Genomic DNA, 18,836 nt, shown 5'->3' with positions numbered 1-18,836 from the left:
TTAAGTTCTAACTTAAAGCTTCAACATTCCAAACAAGTTTTGTGCTCACTGCGCAAGAGCATGAGGTTGTTTAAAATCAGATTAGTCTTTTAAATTCATTATGTCATTATATTTTTCAGATCAATACCCTGGTGGCTATAGAAATTAGCATAACATGTGTAACTATATAATGTCATCTATCTCCATGTCAAGATATTGCAGTCATAATGAACTTTACACCAATATTACCAAAATAAAGGACAGAATGGATTTGAGCATAGCACAATACCAATTGTTGAGGTTTGCTTCTGATTAAAATGTTAGCACAATACAAGAGCTGCAATGTAGGTTTTTTTAAACTGCACTTTTAAAACTGCTTTTCTCAGCCAGCAGGATTCAACTACCAATGCACTACTGGAGAATCAGCATTAACCAGTTTAACTAAAAAGAGAGATTGCAGGCATAACTCCATTACATAATTCATCAATATACTGCTGCATTTTACTGATCTTTGAAAATTACTGTCTACACTAGCAGAAGAGAGGCTTTTTTAAAAAAAATCTCTGGAGTTATGGAGCTCTTGTCCACAACAAAATCTTTATTGCTTCAAGTTATAGCCATGAAACCTTATCCTATCAAACTGCAATATAATGTTCAAGATTCTTTAGCTTGTAGCCCTGTTTATATTTTCATCTCTTCTCATTCTGAATGTTGTTTTATGGTTCTGGGAGTACTGGCCACCCTTTAGTAGCTTACAAACTCATGTTTGAGAGCATACAATTTGCTGAAGAAACAAATCAGCAATTTTAGAAATACCTTGCGCAGTACTAAGAAATGCAGTTAGCTATGGCTGATAACAATACCTTGGTAAGACAGGTGGTAAAGATGGAAAGGGAAAGAAAAAGAACCAAGGTTGACGTTTGTGCACCTGCACAGTTAAGTGCTGTATAGTCATTTAAGGATTGTTCAGTCTTCAGCACAACAGCAAAGAAAATTACTAAGGGAAAAATTACCAGAGGAATTAAATACCTGTTCGATGGTCTGTAGTTTTGATTTTATTCTTGAACTATTTAGGAAGCAAAACGAGGAGATTTGATGAAGAAGGAAAACAAGGAAGAGAGATGAATAAAAGACCAAATGGTGAGTCTTACCAACAGAACCCCAGAATAGCTGAGGCTGGTGCCAACCATTGCATGGTGATACATTTAAAAACAACACCACAAAGTTTGTGAAGTGGCCTTCTTTATGAAATGAGAAATATTTCTTACAGATGACATCACATAATATATCAACATATCACACTTGCATAAAATATACTTTAATGTTACAAACCCTGTGTACCAAAAATAGTACCACATGGAACAATTGCATGTAAGTTTTATAGGTATAGAATACTCTTAAAAATGCATAATTTAAGAAAACTATAGAGATAATGCACTTAAGCATCTGATGTAGAAGTCTTCAAACACCATCAATCAATATATGGGTAAAAGGCAGAACTCATGGAACTTGCTGGTTATTCAACAATTTAACAAAAATGAAAATGTTAAAGATACACTTTATCTGGAAAATTCAAGCATGTTGCTTAACAGATTATAAAAACACATACTCAAACAAATTGAAAACATGTGTCTACCCTTTCAATTTCTTTACTTTTGTCCTCTCATATCCTTCCTTTTTCAGCTGGCCAAGATACCTGCAGTCTACATCACACCAAAGTGGAAAGTATGGTTAGCTGTATACACTCTCTTCAGAGGACACTCTTCTATACTCGGAGATAACTTTCTATGCGAGAGTCCCACTAACATTTTATTTACAAAATAAAATAAGGGGACAAGAAGACACCAATAATGAGTATCTGTACATAAGTGTGTTGCTATAAGATTTTGCAGTAACAATCTGATTGCTGTTTTAAAACTAGTAAATGAGGCTTTTGAAGGTTCAGCATAGCACCAGTGATAGAACTACCTACATACTGCATGTAGATTCCTACCTCCCCTTTCAACAATTTTGATCTCCCCTCAGTTTCTCTTCTTTCTGCCCTTTGGCAGAATGTACCTTCTGTAGCTGAAGGAAAACAAACACAACTAGCTTCCAAGCATCCATCAAAAAGGTGTAATGGCAAGAGATTTGCAAAAGCAACATAGATGTCCATCAGCCACCAATGTTCTTTCTGGCCTCTAAAAAATGGAGAAAGCTCCAGATTAACAGTAAAATGAAATTGTGGAAATAAACCCACATTTTGCAGCAATGGGCTGAGTACCAAATAAGCTTTTCTTTCCAAAAATAACAAAATCTGTACCCTTTCATAACTGCATGCATATATAACTGTGTGGTCACCCTCGATTGGAGGGGTAGGGAGACTAAGACTAGTTTTGTTAACATGTGTAATTAACTCAAAAGCAAAGCCACGAAAGATCTATGGATCTTTCCCATAGAACAAATTCAAATTGTTTCATTTAAGATTCAAAACTTAAAAAGGTACTTGAAAAATACCACTGAAGCTAAAAAACAACTAGTTATTAGATGCAATACAACTTTATTTACAAGCAAAATCTGAAGCTAACTTAAATCAAGGATAAAATATAGCACTGTCGTCATTGTTTTTTTTAAAAAGATGCAATTTGAAAATTAACTTGATTTGCGTAAACAAATGAATTTGTCATAATGCCTCTTCTGCAAGTCATAGATGATCAATCTAAATAGAAAAAACAAAACACACTTGCATTGTGCATTTTGACATTAGCATATATTCAGAATCACCCTGAGAGGTAAAGGCGGATTTTCAATAAGTACAGGAGCAGAGGCTTCAAAAATATTTGTTCCCAGTAACTAGCTTTAGTGTTTTAAATGGCACGTTAACTCTCTCTAATCCCCGATAGAATAGTTTCATTTAAATATACGGAAAAAATGGTTTCAGGACACATTCTGGAGTGGTTGAGGCAAGCAGAATTGGGAATTAATTATGATAGCATCCACTGAATACTTCTGTGTCTGTTCTCTGTACAATGAAAACTTTCACAATCCCAGCACATCTGGTAGTAGCCTGCAGCACAAAGCTGCTCCAGAAAAGAAAATCTGTCAACTGAGGCTGGAGTGCCACAATGACTGTCAAACAGAAAGTTATTACCACAGTTGCTGGAAATTTCCAATGGAGGATACTTACTATTTCCAAGGCTGGTATTGGCTTGCCACACGACTTCATTCAAAACAAGTCAAGATACCAATTTACCTTAAAAGATCTTTTATTAGGTAGTTTTGTAAAGCAAAGATGAGGGGGGTGGGGTGGCTGTTTTAGAATTTCTCTAAGATTCCGACTGACAATATTGTTATTTTTGTTAGCACAGAGTCATTTTGAATCCCCAATATCACCACCAAACATTTTAAACTGGAGTTTAGAGTAAAGCCTAAAACTTAGAAGTACCTAATCATCAAAAGAAGAACATCCTTGTCAGCAAGAATAATTTTCATTCTTATTTCTCACACCGACTTTTATGGGCTGAGTAAGCTTCAGAATTTAGTGCTAAGTTGGAGGGATATTTTGGGCTGAAATTTCATGCTGATTAGGAACTACAAAGTAATTCATAAAGCAACATTAGAGGCAAGAAGGCAGACTTTCATTCCAATTGTCTGGCTAGTGAGAAGCCAAACAATTTTTTTTTTAAATTATTAAAACACCACCATCCTCTCTTACAATTTCCATAGTGGCACTTACACTCATAACATCTAATACCTATAATAAATGTTATCTGCCAGTAACAAATAGTCAAATAAATCAAATAACTTTGGTTTGAATCACACTGCAATTTCATCATTGCTCAATTCAGTTTCATAATTTCATTTTTGATATATACTGTACTTGATTTTGCATTTGACAAAAGAACATTAACTAAAAGGAGTGTGTTTCAAAGAAGTAATGAATACAATCCAGGAATCAAAAGAATGAGAGCATTCAAGGTCATCGCAACACAGGCATGTACTATATCAATATATATGTCCACAGTACTAAAATTACCAGTCATCAATAAAGATTTATTGATGCAGCATGCAGTGATTAGGTCACAATTCTTAATCCTTCAGTGTGAACATTATCACGCAATGATGAGGAGTGCACTGGCTTTGTGCAACTGTACTAAGAACATCTGTTCAGAAATACAACCCAAAAGAGAATGAAGTCAATCTCAAACTTCAGAGGATGCATTATTTCTAAAATATTAGAGGGGCTTAGGAGCACTTTCAAGGTAGTTGGTCTCAATTCAATATAGAGTCAGCAACCATAAACTGCTCATGTAGTTTATGGAGTCAACTAAAGACAATGACTATAAAAAATCTTGGGTATCTATTTTGCTCTATGCAACTTTCTTCTGATTAGCATGATGTAAATGTGGCTGTTTACAATTCAGATAATTACTTCATGAACAAAACCATTTTTTCCATCTTAACAGTTACCTCAAACAAACAAATGTACTTCCTCCTTAACAATTATTGGTGTTAGTGTGGCATATAAACTTTTCTCCAACTAGTTACGAAACTGTGAATTAAAGAATAGCACCTTTCACAACCTCAGGCCATTTCAAAGTGTTTTAAGTTGCTATGATGTGTATTCACTACTGTAGAGTTTATTTCTTTAAATCAACCTGTTCAGATGTGTAACAACTTGAATCCAGGCCTTCTGGCTCAAAGACAGTGATACTTCCATTGTGCCACAAGAGACCTGACACTCACTCCTGGAAATGTAGAGAGATGTAGCAGCCAATTTGTATTCATCCAGATCAACAAACAACAATGAGAAACACAATCAAATAATTTGGTTTTAGTGACACTGTGTAAAGGATAAATATTAGTCAAGTCATCAGAAGAATGTCCCGGGTCGTCTTCGCACAGTGCTTTGGAATTTTTACATCCATCTCAGAGGACAGATGGGGCCTTAGTTTAATGTCTCACCCAAAAGACTACACCTCAGAGTGCAGAATTTCCTCTGTATTACACTGGAGTGTCAGATTAAATCATGTGCTCAAGCCATGACCCAAATGGAAACCATTCCAGATTATAAAAGGAAGGGGGATATATGTATATGATATTTACAAATAGAGCTCTGCATTTCAATGAAACATTCCCAAATCTGTGAGCTTTTCCCACCATTTCTCCCAAATTAGGTAGTATCAAATCAACATCCCAGCATCTTCCAAGTGACACAACATCTAATAAAAGCAAAATACTGCAGATGCAGGAAATCTGAAACAAACAGAAAACTGGAGAAACTCAGCAGGTCAGTCAGCATCTGTGGAGACAGAAACAGAGTTAACATTTCAAACTAAGTATTATTCTTCTTCAGATTATTCTGAAGCTGCCAGATCTGATGAGCTTCTCCAGCATTCTGGATTTGTGACATTCCCCCATTCTTTCCCCTAAAATAAAAACAACCAAACTATCCCACAAAACTTACAAATTTGCTGAATGCATTAATTTCAAGTTCAATCTGCTAAAACTGAGTGGACAGGTAGAAATAACAAGAAATGCTTTCACTTGTTAAAATCAAAATCAACCTATATAAAGCAGAATAAAATGAGATAAAAGTTATTGTGTGATTTAAGTTTTTGTGGATTTTAAAATATGATGTCAATGTATAAATTGGGGTAGAAGTGTTTGGTCTAGGTTGGATTATGTCTTGGCAATTTGGGCAAAGACTTGATAGACTATGTCTGTCTCACGGAAATACATTGCACACTCCACCTCACCTTTCCTTCCACTCTTATTTATAAACAGTTTTGCCTTTTCTCAATCACAGATAGACACAAAATGTATGCTGAGCAGAATCTAAAGGGATGGGGAAAAAAGGGATAATCTTCAGTCTGCAAGCACATTGCTTCAATGTGGTGTTTCACTTCATTTATAACCTGTCCAATACTACAGCTTGATATCAATTAGTCTGTATTGTTCTCATAATCTTCTATCTCGATTAGATGTGGTTTGAGTTCTTCTCTTGAAAATCCAGGTTGAATGACTTCTTTCCTTGTAGTGTTTCACCAAAAGCCAAAAGAAAAACTTTGCTACATATTACGGTGCGTTCTTTTAAAACATGTCCTGTGCTTTTCTTTAAAAAAAAGAGAATATCACATCTATCAACTGTTACAATATTGTATATTTGCAGTTCCTTTTTCATAATCCAAATTACTGTACTGAGAGAAATCATTGGGCAGCAAGGGGAACATGACCAAAATAATAAACATCCCCAATAGCACATACAAATTCATTTGAGAAGTTTTCGGTAATGCAGTAAAATTAGTCATTTTCAAATGGGCAGCATTGGCACATCAGCATTCCAAAAATCTCTCAAAAGATTATTTTCTGAAAGAGTCGGTTTCAAGTACTCTAGAAATTGGAATGCATGCCAGGGAGAAAATGCCTTCTTCGATGAACTCATCATACACGGCTTAACACGTGAAACTGGAATAGATATTCAACTCCTGGATCACGTCAAAATGAAACATCACTTTGTGAAGGGAGGTGATGAACTTGGCTGATGAATAATAAACCTGCTACAAAGAAAAAACAGTCAGTGCATAGGAATCAAAGAATTTCCTATTATGTTATACATGCATTTTTATGAAACTTTGCCATTTATAATAATTTCACCAAGTGCAACAACATGGCAGAGACTTATACATTTCCTCAAAATTAATTACACCAGTCAAACTGCTGTGGAGAAGCAACCCAGTAAGAGTGAGGCACTTTCTCACAAAGTCCAAGGAAATAAAATTTAATATGGTGGAAAGGCATCTAGTAGCAACCACCTACACATACTGTCTTCTGGATAATGTAACAAAAATAGTATAGTCAAATCCAGATGGTGCTTCCCTACCTGTACTGTAAAACAGGGACTTTACACAGCATATTTGCTATAGGAAAGCTATCATGGAAATTCAATTACATCTGAGCCAGTCAAAATAGATCCCAGGTCAATGATGCATGTGCACAGCACCAACATACAGTGTAAATCAAGTCATTACTTCCATTACAAATAACTTCCTATGGACAAGTAGAAAGCATATGAACTGGAAAGATAAATTCCCCCAGGAATCAACAACTAATTCTCAAACTTCCAAAAATAATTGCTGCAAACTTGGCTGCAACTTTATAATTTCTCTCCATGCACTGCCTGCAGAGATGTCCTGGAACAGAGAATGTATCAGGATGGTTTGGTTGACTTCAACAGCTGCACATGTATCTGTGCATCACAATTACAGTCATAAAAATTATTCAAACTTTATATTATGCCCTTTACAGGCAGGTCTATATACAGTTACTTTTAGTCAGAGAGCTGCAAAGAAAGCTAACTGCAGGATATTAGTTGCAGGATGGCAAGCATTAATAGAGGAGCAGGATCTTGGAGAAACAAAAAAAATGTGCTGGAGAAATGCAATAGGTCTGACTGCATCTGTGAAGTTAACATTTCAGGTCTAATGTCACATTTCTATTTCTCTCACCACACATGCTGCTAAACCTGCTGAGTTTCACCAATAATTCCTTTAAATTGTTGAATGCCAAGTCCCTGAAGGGTATAAACTGCCCAGATAGGATCTATTCATGATCCCATCGTTCACATGTCCTTTAGTCACATCTTTTGATTCTTCCATTGTCCCATTACTACTATTCCTGCTTTTTCACCAATTAATTTCTCTGACCTCCTATTATCAGACATTTCCTTTTGCTGTTCTTCCCAAACTACCCAACCCTGTTCAAACTCAAAATCTGTAACATTTTCAGCTTTTCTCGGTTCTGACTGGTTTCTAATTGTATCTCCCTCCAGATGCTTTCAGATTTGCTGCGCATTTCCAGCAGTTTTTGTTTTGTTTTTCAGATTTCTAGCATCTGCAGTATTTTGCTTTCGTTGTATTCAATTGAAAATTAGTTTTGCAATAATATGAAATACCAATGCAGTACATGAATATTTCGCTGTAAATAAAAGACTTTTTTTTTAAAAAAAGGAATTAGTACATGCACAGACATATTGACAAAGTAGAAATGTCACCATGGGCAAAGAATAGCAAGTTAAAAGGAAGCACTTTGGTCCAAATACACATCACTGTCTTTTTCAAACAACTCTACTTAGATGGATACTTCGATGGAGTTAAAAATCACACAATAACAGGTTATAGGACAACAGGTTTATCTTGAAGTACTAGCTTTCGGAGTGCTGCTCCTTTGTCCCGCTCCGAAAGCTTGCACTTCCAAATAAACCTGTTGGACTATAACCTGGTGTTGTGAGATTTTTAACTTTGTCCACCCCAGTCCAAACCCGCACCTCCACGTCATGGCTGTTCTTCCCTGAAATCTAAGCCATCTCTACATTATGTTCAGTTCACTACGTATAGATCTAAACTTTACGTAGAAGCAACTGACTCCAGAATGGTAGTAAAGTATCATTCATTTTCTTTTCTGTCTGAATGCAACCCTTTAAAGTGCAAAATTTTTTAAAAAACAGCAATTTTCACTGCACAATTATTATCAAAAGAGAACAGTTGATAATTGCCACTTCTATTCAGGGCAGTATCAAAATGCACTGCATCTTATAAGTTATAAGCAAACAGGCAGAGGAACACCAGTGCATTCACAGCCCTCTTTACTGTTAATTCTAGCTCAGGAATTTCAAGGGACTGGCACTAGACAAAAGAGGATTAAATTATTCTATATGCTACAAATGGCAGTATAAGCAAGGAAGCAGTGTTTGGAACATGCACAGCAAAGCAAAAGGGTGGAAATCTATAAAATAAGAATACATTCTTAGTAATCAGTGGACTTTAAGTATAGACAAACTTTAACAACAACCTCACAATGTTATAGAGGTGTTCAACAATTTGACCAGATTAGTCCTGAGTTAAAGCAGTAAATCCTACTAATGCCAACTTTCAAACAATTAGACCAATCTTAAACCTCAATCTGAGGCAAAGAACAATTTGGAATTCTGGGGAGATAAAGTTCCCAGGGTTACACCAAAGAATTATTACCTGAAAAGGAGTTTTAATGCTTCCAGCTGCTTCCATGATTATTCATATTGCTATGTTCTTGTGCAAGGGTGACATTTATTTTAATCTTCCTGTCTCAATTCCTACTGTTGGTTCACATGCAGAAGCAAGCTAGTTAGATGCAAACTACACTTGAAGGCAAGTCAGCTTTGACTACTATTCCTTAAAGCCATGAGTTTATTTGTGAAAATTAGGCTGATATGTCTTTGAATATAAGATTCAAAAGTATTTATTACCTTTAGGTCATGCATTCGTTTGAAGTTAACTTGGCACCCAGCTACGAGAGGATGACTGAGAGGTGCTAGGATAGGACGGATTAGTGGCAATAGGCTCCAGGTTGAAATCAAGCCCTTCATCATCCATGAGGTCATTGTCAATGATATAATCCACATCACAGTCAAGACTTTCCATGAACATATCCAAATCCAAATCCCGTGGAAAATTCTCAGAATTCATATTCATCCCTACTGAAGAATTACTGCTGTTGTTTGAGTTACGTGTAGATGGTAGGCCAAGTTGCAGGGTCTGGTTTACTGGTGTCTGGAGCTGGGCCTTCAAAGTCGGCATTTGGCTGGCATCGGGTGGAGGTCCCATCATGCTCAGTGCGCGAGGTAAAGCATTAGCATCAACAGATGTGGCTGATGGACCTGCAGATTTTCCTCGTTGGCTAGCCTGATTAACCTTCAACTCTGTTGATGGACTGCTGAGTGATTCGACATTAAACAACATCAGATTTTCATTGTTTAGTCGACCACCCGTCTGTGGCATGACAGGGTCAACTTGGCTCATCATCACATCAGTATGAGTGGGTGAATCTGAAGTCAAGAGTGCTTCAAGTGTTGCAGGTACACTAAAGTGGCTCTGTACTGATGTCAGGTCAGATGGATCAAAGAAAGAGTTCCCATAGGTAGAAGCTTGTGATCCAGTGGCTGAGTTTTGTTGCCTAAATGCGTAAGTTGAACTTTGTTGTATCAAGCCAGTAGATAATGACTGCTGGGTTGGCAACAGTGTAGATGATGGGGACATGAGATTCAAACTGTCAATGAGTTCAAGTTCTTCAATTATATTTTCAGTTAGGGTTGAAGGTAACTTGCTCGTGGTGCCAGGGTAAGCCAGTTCAGAATGGAGCTCATCTTCCAGATCCTCTTGTTCTGGCATTATGGGGGACAGACGCCCGGTACTTAATGTACTTGCATTCGAGCTTGTTCTTGGCCTAAAACTAGTCCAAGCCTCAGAATCGTCATTGTTACGGGAAGAGGGACTTCCAGGCCATTTGGAAACTTGTGAACCAGGACCATCACCACTACCCTCTTGGGTTGCTTGGAGGGCAGCCTTTTTCCGAGCTGCTCTTCCTTTACTCTTCACAAGTTTACTGCTATTATCCATTGATGCTGCTCTTCTCCTTGGTGACTTCCCACTTTTCCCACCTTCAGGATTAAGTATCCACCAAGAACTTTTTCCTGTAGCTTCATTGTGGACACGGATGAATTTACTGTGCAGAGAAAGATTGTGTCGAATGGAATTCTGAAAGAAATGTTTGAAAAGCAATTAAAAATCTCTTGGGGCACTGTTTTAAATGAAACCATTTCAATCCTTGAAAGGTTACAGTGAAACATTAACCAAGTTTTATAGTTGAGACACCAATTGAACTGTTGTGCGCTTTTCGTACCCTTGTTTTAATTCAGATTTAAAACTTTTAGTTTTCATTCAACTATGAAATTATGCGTTATGAAACAATCACTTTAAAATTATATACAAATTATCCAGAGTTGACTTAGATTCCCAGTATATTATTTCAACCAGTAGCATATCTTGTGATACTGAGACCTCACGTGAAAACATTGTCTACTATGAAGCTCAATTTTAATTTTGCAGATAAAATGATTGAAAGCTAAATTAGACTTAGAAACTAGATAATGGAGAAGTTACGCAGATCATATTTTTGATTATTACATTCGTCATGGATTACTTTCACACTTTAAAACAATTGATACATCTTCAGCCATAAGTTGCCTTTACTGGCTTAACTCTTATTATTTTGATTTCCAGTTTGTTTACAGTTCAACCTTACTACACTTCACTGGGGAGAAAAGTTCCTCCATTATATCACAACAAATAGAAAAATCAACTAGAAAGATTTAAGACACAATTCTGGTTCCACTTGACAGCTGCACGCGTGGGAGTTGGGGATTGGCCAACAGTCCGCAGCTGTGAGAGGAATAGAGAGCAAGTCAATGGGGGAGGATGTCTGATTAAAAAGCAACAGCAACACAATCCTTAGTCAACATAATTTCAGGAATGATGTAACTATCTTTTTATTTCATTGTGACACTCAAAGAGTCAGCATTTCAGATCACTCAATTACACCAGAAAAACGGTGTGTCTGCAAATGTAAACGGAGAATTGTACTTCACAACTTGATCCAGGAATGTGACAAATATTCAAACTTCACAAAGTAACAGAAGAGGGATTGAATTTGGAACTTTTATCAATTCGGGTCTGACGATCTACTCCAGGCAAAACAGCATTAGCTGTCCAACTTACAACACCACACCATTATCGAAGTATGGTTTGTAATCAGTGGCTTAGGCAATACACACAAAAAAACCCACAATCAACCACGGTTAACATTATGACACCCATGGAAGCTGTAATTTTTTAAAAATTCTTAGTTATGTTCTTTTTTTCATTGAATAGCAGATAGGATCTACATCCATCATTATACCATGAGGGAAAACTACTGGCTCTCTTAAAGACCAAGTAGGACAAACAGCAAATATCTGCAGCATCAGAAATTGCTGGACAAACTCAGCAGGTCAGTTTTCTCTCCACAGAAGGAAATTACTATCCTTATTTAGTCTGGCCTACATGCGACTCTAGACTCACGGACAATAACTTCTGGCGTAGAGAGAGAAAGTTCTTAGCGGAGCAAAAAGAGGGAATGTGAACTTGAGAAGTTGCAATTATTCAGCAAAGTCAAGTTAACAGGATGGAGATTAAAAGAGAAAGCAGTGGTATATATAAGTATGTCAAAACTATGCCACATTTTAATGAGAAAAATGTTGAAGCTTTCTTTATATCATTTGAAAAATTGGCTAGGCAGATGTATTCATCCGAGGATTTAGAGGTATTGCTCGTTCAGACTAAACTGGCAGGCAAAGCTAGTGAGGTATTTCCTGAACTACCCAATTAGGTGTCAAGAGATTATGAATAGGTTAAACAGGCTATTATAAGCACTTATGAATTGGTACCAAGAAGCATACAGACAGCGGTTCAGAAACACAAAGAAGGAACCAGGTCAGACTTACGTTGAGTTCAAAAAAATTAAACAAACAGTCATTTTTGATAGATGGGTGCGTGCTTTGAAAATAGATAAAATCTTTGAGGCTTTAAGAGAGAATATTCTGCTGGAGGACTTTAAAATCTCACTTCCAGAGATGGCAAGAATTCACAAGGAACAACAGAAAGTACAGGAAGTGAAAAGGGCAGCAGAATTAGCAGATGAATACATGTTGATGCAGAAGACATTTTTCCGGCCAGAATTTCATCCTGTGAGGGATACAAGTTAGGAGAAGGGGAGATCCTACACTACAAAACAAAAGAGCAGAGAACACTAGTAAGAATTTATCACAGGATAAAAAAGAAGCCCAAGAGAGTGGGAAAAGGTGGTGAAAGCCCTCAGGTGTTTCCACTGTGGTCAAGTTGGACATGTAAAGGCAAAGTGCTGGTCATTAAAGAAAGGCGCTGTGGGAAAAGATGTGGTAAAAGAAGCTAAGCCAGTGGCATTAGCGAAGGTAGTACAGGAGACCCCAAGAGGAGGCAAGGAGCTGCAAGAGAGTACACAGCCTAGGCAGAGGCTGGGTATGAGTTAGTACCTGATTTCTACAAAGAATTCGCCTCTGTGGGGCAAGTTTATTCAGAAAGAACAGGGGGAGAAGGATAAGTAGTTTTAATTTTGAGAGGTACAGGATCTAACTAGTCTCCAATAGTAAAAAATGAGCAAATATGCACTCTTTCTGATCTGTTACCCGAGTGTGTGATAATTTGTGGGATAGATGGACAGAAATTTAGCATTCCCCTATGCAAGATCAGGTTGGAATGCCAACTTAAGACTGGGGAAGTTACAGTGGGGGTGATTGACAGAGTGTTAGTTCCAGGAATTCAGTTTAATCTTGGAAATGATTTGGCAGGCTCCAAGGTGGGAGTGACACCCCTTGTTGTGGAAAAGCCCAAGGAACTGAGGAATTAAAATAGAAATATCCTGGTATTTTCCCTGACTGTGTAGCAACAGGATCTCACTGTCATAAGTCACAGCATGAAGCAAAAAGGAAGGAGAAAGATGAAGGAGTGGAGGTTCGGTTAGCGGGCCACCCTGTTTGATGTAATGGTGCAGAAAAAACCTTAACAGGCAGAGGGTCAGACAGAAGTGTTTAGCCCTGAAAGGCTAAGAGACTTGCAACAGTAAGACAAGACAATAAAAAAGATATATGTGGATGTGTATTCTGAAAAGGAGGGTTCTGAATATTCCGGAGGGTTATTATCTGAAATTTGGAATCCGAAAGCGGAAACGGAGACCACAGCAGATTAGTGTAGAGGAGAAATGGGCCAAAGTGCATTAGATTGTGTTGCCTGTAGCATACAGACAGGTGGTGGTACAAGTAGCACATGAAACACTTGTAAGAGGTCACCTAGGAGTATGAAAGACTCAAGCTAACGTATAAAAACATTTTTATTGGCCTGGAATGCACAAGGATGTGATTAACTTCTGCCAAACGTGTCCTACATGCTAAATAGTAGGTAAGCCATAGGCGGTAACAAAACCAGCACCTTTGTTGCCAATTCCCGCATTTGAAGAACCTTTCATGCGGGTTATAATTGATTGTGTAGGTCCCCTCCCCAGAACTAAAATGTGGGAGCCAGTACTTGATAACCAAAATGGATGCATCTACCAGAATCCTGGAGGCAATTCCATGACGGAGTATCAAGGCAAAAAGGGTAGTAGAGGAATTCGTAGTTTTCTTCACATGGTATGAGCTACCCAGAGAGATTCAGTCAGATCAAGGGTCAAATTTTACTGCTAGGCTGTTTAAGGAGGTCATGGATAGCTTAGGTATACAGCGCTTTGAATCCAGTGCGTTATCATCCTGAATCCCAGGGACCTTTAGAAAAGGTGGCACCAGACCTTGAAGACCTTGTTGAGAGCATACGGTCAGGATTATCGAATGATTGGCATAAAGGTATCCCATTCATACTGTTTGCCATTAGAGATGCCCCAAATGAATCTACTCAGTTCATTCCCTTTGAGTTAACATTCCGGCATGAAGTAAGAGGCCCTTTGAAATTAATTAAAGAAAAAGTGACAGGACCAAATCAGAGATCTCACACTTGAATTATGTACCAGAGTTGAGGGAGAGACTAAATAGAGTAGGTGAGCTAGCTAAACAGCACCTAAGGAAAGCACAATGTGGAAAGAAGCAGGTGGCAGATAAAAGCTTTGAGACTCGGAAGTTTTCCTGAGGGGTTAACGTGTTAGAACTGTTACCAGGTTTACGAGATTCCTTCAAGGCCAGGTTTAGTGGTCCCTATCAAATTGAGAAAAAGTTGAGTCTGGGGAACTATTTAGTAAAGATGCCAGATAGAAAAAAAAAGGATTGAATATGTCGTCATGTGAACATGTTGAAACTGTATTATACTAGAGAGAAAGAACTGGTGTTAGTTACTGCCCACAGAGTGAGGTATCAATTCCAGATGATACAGATTTTGAGGAAGTCGTCCCTGAGGAGTAGGATAGGTTAGTAAGCTGTCAGTTTCAACAGTATAGAACACTGTGAAAAGATATGTTACTGCAGTATAAGGACATATGGAGGAATCAGATGGGGTGGACGAATGCAACTGTACATAAAGTAGACTTAGGGAATACTGCTCCAATTAAAACAACACCCCTATCAGCTTAATCCTTTCAAAGTCAGACAGGTCCAGATAGAGGTGGAAGCCATGCTCGATGAGGATATCATCGAATCGAGCCAGGGCAAGTGGAGTTCGCCGATCGCCTTAATTCCCAAACCGGATGGGACTCAACGATTCTGCATGGATTATCGGAAGGTCAATGCTGTTACAAAATCAGACTCACATCCAATTCGTAGATTGGAGAACTGTATTGAGAAAGTCGGACAAGCCAGTTATATCACCAAGTTGGACATAATGCATGATTACTGGAAGGTAACTTTATCAGAGACGGCAAAAGAAATTTCTGCGTTTATAACCCCAAATGGGCTGTATCAATTTAAGGTGATGCCCTTTGGAATGAAGAATGCACCTGCCACGTTCCAAAGATTCATGAACTGAGTTGTGGCTGGGCTAACAACTGTGCAGTCTATTTGGATGATGTAGTGATCTTTATTACATCCTGGAAAGATCACATGGTTTAGATGGCAGAGCTCTTTGTATGACTACGAGAAGCAAAACTGGTGATAAATGCAAATAAACCGGAATTTGCAAAAGCAAAAGTAACATTCTGGGGACATAACATCGGTCATGGAAGGCTGACCCCACGGAATGCAAAGACGCAGGCCATCAAGGGATTTCCATGACCAACCTCAAAGAAAGAGGTGCTTTGATTCTCAGGACTCAGCAGATTCTATCAGAAGTTTGTTTCAAACATCAGCAGTGTTGCTGCACCATTAACCGATTTGCTGAAGAAGAACACAAAGTTTTGGTGGACAGACCAATGCCATGAGGCATTCGACCATCTGAAATCAACATTAACCACCAAACCAGTTTTACCTACACCAAACTTTTCAAAACTTTTTAAAGTCGCCATTGATGCTATTGACACAGGAGTTGGAGCTGTACTCCTGCAGGAAGATGAGAATGGGAGCCAACTGCTAGTTGGTTAATTTTCAAAGAACATCAACACCCACCAGAGGAAATACTCCACAACTGAAAAGGAACTACTGAGTTTGGTACTGGCTTTACCACATTTTAATGTGTATGTCACGAACAATGTGTTGAAGACAGTTGTGTACACAGATCACAATCCACTTACATTCTTAGAATGCTTTAAAGACAAGAATATGAGACTATTTAATTGGTGTCTTATATTACAGACCTTTAATTTTAAAATCATACATGTTGTGGATTGTAAGAATGTAATCACAGATGCGTTATCACAGATTTAACTGATACAGAGTTTAGATGAGATTTGTATTTATTTAATGTTATGTGTATGTACATGTACATGGGAAGAAGCAATGGTGAACTTACATTAAAGTTATCTTTATGTTAGGGTAATGTGTTTAAGTCATCTTTTCATTATGATGGTTCATTTTATTTGGGGGGGGGAGAAGAGGGGGGAAAAGGAGGAATGTTATGAAGATGTAGGTGTACTGTACCTTAAAAAGATAATTAAAAGCTAGCAGTGACAGCACCAAGTGTTCTCAATAAGATATAATATAACCTTCTGGTCCAGCAGCTAGGGTAGCTGGTGGCCTGGAAACGACAAAACAGATTCAAATTAAACCAATCAATCAATCAGTTTAAATTATACCCTGAAAATTACCACCAGACTCCAATTCAGTTTGAATTTAGTATGACAATCTTAAAAGCCAATGACACAATCCGATGCATTGGGGTATAAGACAGGGGAAAATTGAACAGTTGAGGGGAAAACTGCCAAGCTTCCAGTATGTAAAGACTGCCTGAAAAATAGCACTCTTAAAATGTACCTTTATCGATTAGTAACCTGTGAAGCAGAACCCCCAACAAGATGACAACTTGAATACAGGGAAAACTGCAAGCTGCTTGGTTTGATAGAAGAAATTTTGTATTGTGAATCTTACTTGGGAGTTTTATCAGATTAGTATAATAGAAGGGGAAGGGAAAACATAGGTGAAAAGAAGTGCATTAATTAATTATTCTCTGTCATACCTGAAGAAATAAAGTTGTTCATTTTACTTTAACTAGTTCTTGGCCTATCGAATTTTCACAGATCTTTTCTGTGTTGCTGGATTTTAAATTAGCAGAGACATTTACCCATTGTCGTAACATTCTTAAATGTTACCTCTAGGGCAGCAAATTCCATAGTTCCACCATTCTCTGGGTGAAAAGATTTTTCCTCAAGATCTCCTCTAATCCACTTACTTACTCATCCTAGACAATCCTGCCATAGGGAAAAGATTCCTACGATCTACCCTATCTACACCTTTCATAATTTTAAGTGCCTCAATCAGACCCCACCAACTTAGCCTCCTCTGCTCCAAAAAGAACAAATCCAACCCATCACATATTTAGTCACTTTTTCGAAAACCTCAATTAAGTTAGTCAAACAGGATCTTCTAATTTCTTCTTTGAGCAACACTCTACACTTTACACTTATGAAGGACCTACCGTGTTGTTAATGTGCTGTACCTGGCGTGTCTTTGTTTCTTTTCCTTTAGCAAACTCCTGGTATCTTTTGACAACCAATGTTCTCTAGAATGGCTGCACTTGCCGTTCATTCTTAGAGGAAGATATTGGCCTTGAATTTTCACAATAAAGGAAATAAGTATGGGTGTTTTAAAAACAGTTCACAATTCAGAAGAGGAAGTGCTGGAGATCTGAGAAAATATAAAGGTGGATAATTCGCTGGGACCTGATTCAGTGTATCCCAAGACATAATAGGAGGTTAGGGAGGAAATTGCAGGACCCCTTGCAGAAATATTTATATCATTTATAACTACGAGTGAGATGATGGATGACTGGAGAGTGGCTAATGGTGTGCCTTCATAATCCAAGATGGAGGATGGGAAAAAATTCTGGCTGTAACAGGCAGCTCCTTTTTTGAGGTATTTTAGGTGTTAGAGGTGATTTCCTTGAATTCTAGGAGCAGCAATTACTGTTTTATATGCCGTTGCATTGTTTTGAAACTTTGGAGGAAAAAAATTGTCAAAACAATGGCACTTTTAAAAGGAAGATGATCAGGCAAAGGCAGCACATTGTCAGTTAGTGCAGAAAAGAAAGGGAGAAAGAAACATGCACTGCTCCCTGACATAGAAGTGAACCTGCGCAGTTACTGCCTTTGCTGTTTGAATTCATGTGTTGTTGGACATCAGAGTACGAATGGGAAGATGAACAGTGAAATTTACAACTGATCTTAGAGGAACCTGTTTGGGAGAGGTCACAGCACAGAAACAGATAAGTGTGGCCTTACAGCAAGTCTGCAGCAGTGACTTATTACTGCAGACTTATTATTTTATTGAGATATGTCTTTTAATTAAACTTAAAAATATAAGCAATAATTATTAAGTTAGCCTGGAGCAATGTTGTGTAGAGGAAGAAGATAGTGCTATTTTCTGGGTCTACAGATTGAAAAAAGCAAAAATAGCTTTAAGTAGATTGATATGCTCTTCTTGTCAAATGTGGGAGTTCAGGGAGAGTTTACGTGTTACTGAGGATTATATCTTCAATAAATGCCATCAGCTGTGAATCCTATCAGATCGATCGGATTAGTTTTAGATTAGATTAATTACTTACAGTGTGGAAACAGGCCCTTCGGCCCAACAAGTTCACACCGACCCACCGAAGTGCAACCCACCCAGACCCATTCCCCTACATTTATCCCTTCACCTAACACTACGGGCAATTTAGCATGGCCAATTCACCTCACCTGCACATTTTTGGACTGTGGGAGGAAACCGGAGCACCCGGAAGAAACCCACACAGACACGGGGAGAATGAGCAAACACTACACAGCCAGTTGCCTGAGGCGGGAAATGCACCCGGGTTTCTGGCACTGTGATGCAGCAGTGCTAACCACTGTGCCACCATGCCATCCACTTGAAGAGACAATTAGAG

The 18,836-nt window shown here is 38.1% G+C and overlaps 1 protein-coding gene across 2 annotated transcripts in view; it reads right to left on the bottom strand.

Annotated features, from left to right (window-relative positions):
- Positions 1-1,203: 1,203 nt before the first annotated feature.
- foxo4 (forkhead box O4) overlaps positions 1,204-18,836 on the bottom strand; it is a 51,822-nt gene continuing 34,189 nt past the window's right edge. The window contains exons 2-3 of one of the 2 annotated variants that reach the window (XM_072595440.1): positions 9,242-10,529; positions 1,204-6,515 (exon numbers count right to left, since the gene is read on the bottom strand). In XM_072595440.1, the coding sequence (XP_072451541.1) occupies positions 9,267-10,529 (1,263 nt within the window). In that variant the 3' untranslated portion in view covers positions 1,204-6,515; positions 9,242-9,266. Of the gene's footprint in view, positions 6,519-9,241; positions 10,530-18,836 lie in introns of both variants that reach the window. The other variant, XM_072595439.1, reaches the window with a different exon arrangement.

Source organism: Chiloscyllium punctatum, chromosome 25, assembly GCF_047496795.1.
Source record: "Chiloscyllium punctatum isolate Juve2018m chromosome 25, sChiPun1.3, whole genome shotgun sequence".
NCBI classification, from domain to species: Eukaryota; Metazoa; Chordata; class Chondrichthyes; order Orectolobiformes; family Hemiscylliidae; genus Chiloscyllium; species Chiloscyllium punctatum.
This window is presented reverse-complemented; position numbering and strand designations above follow the sequence as displayed.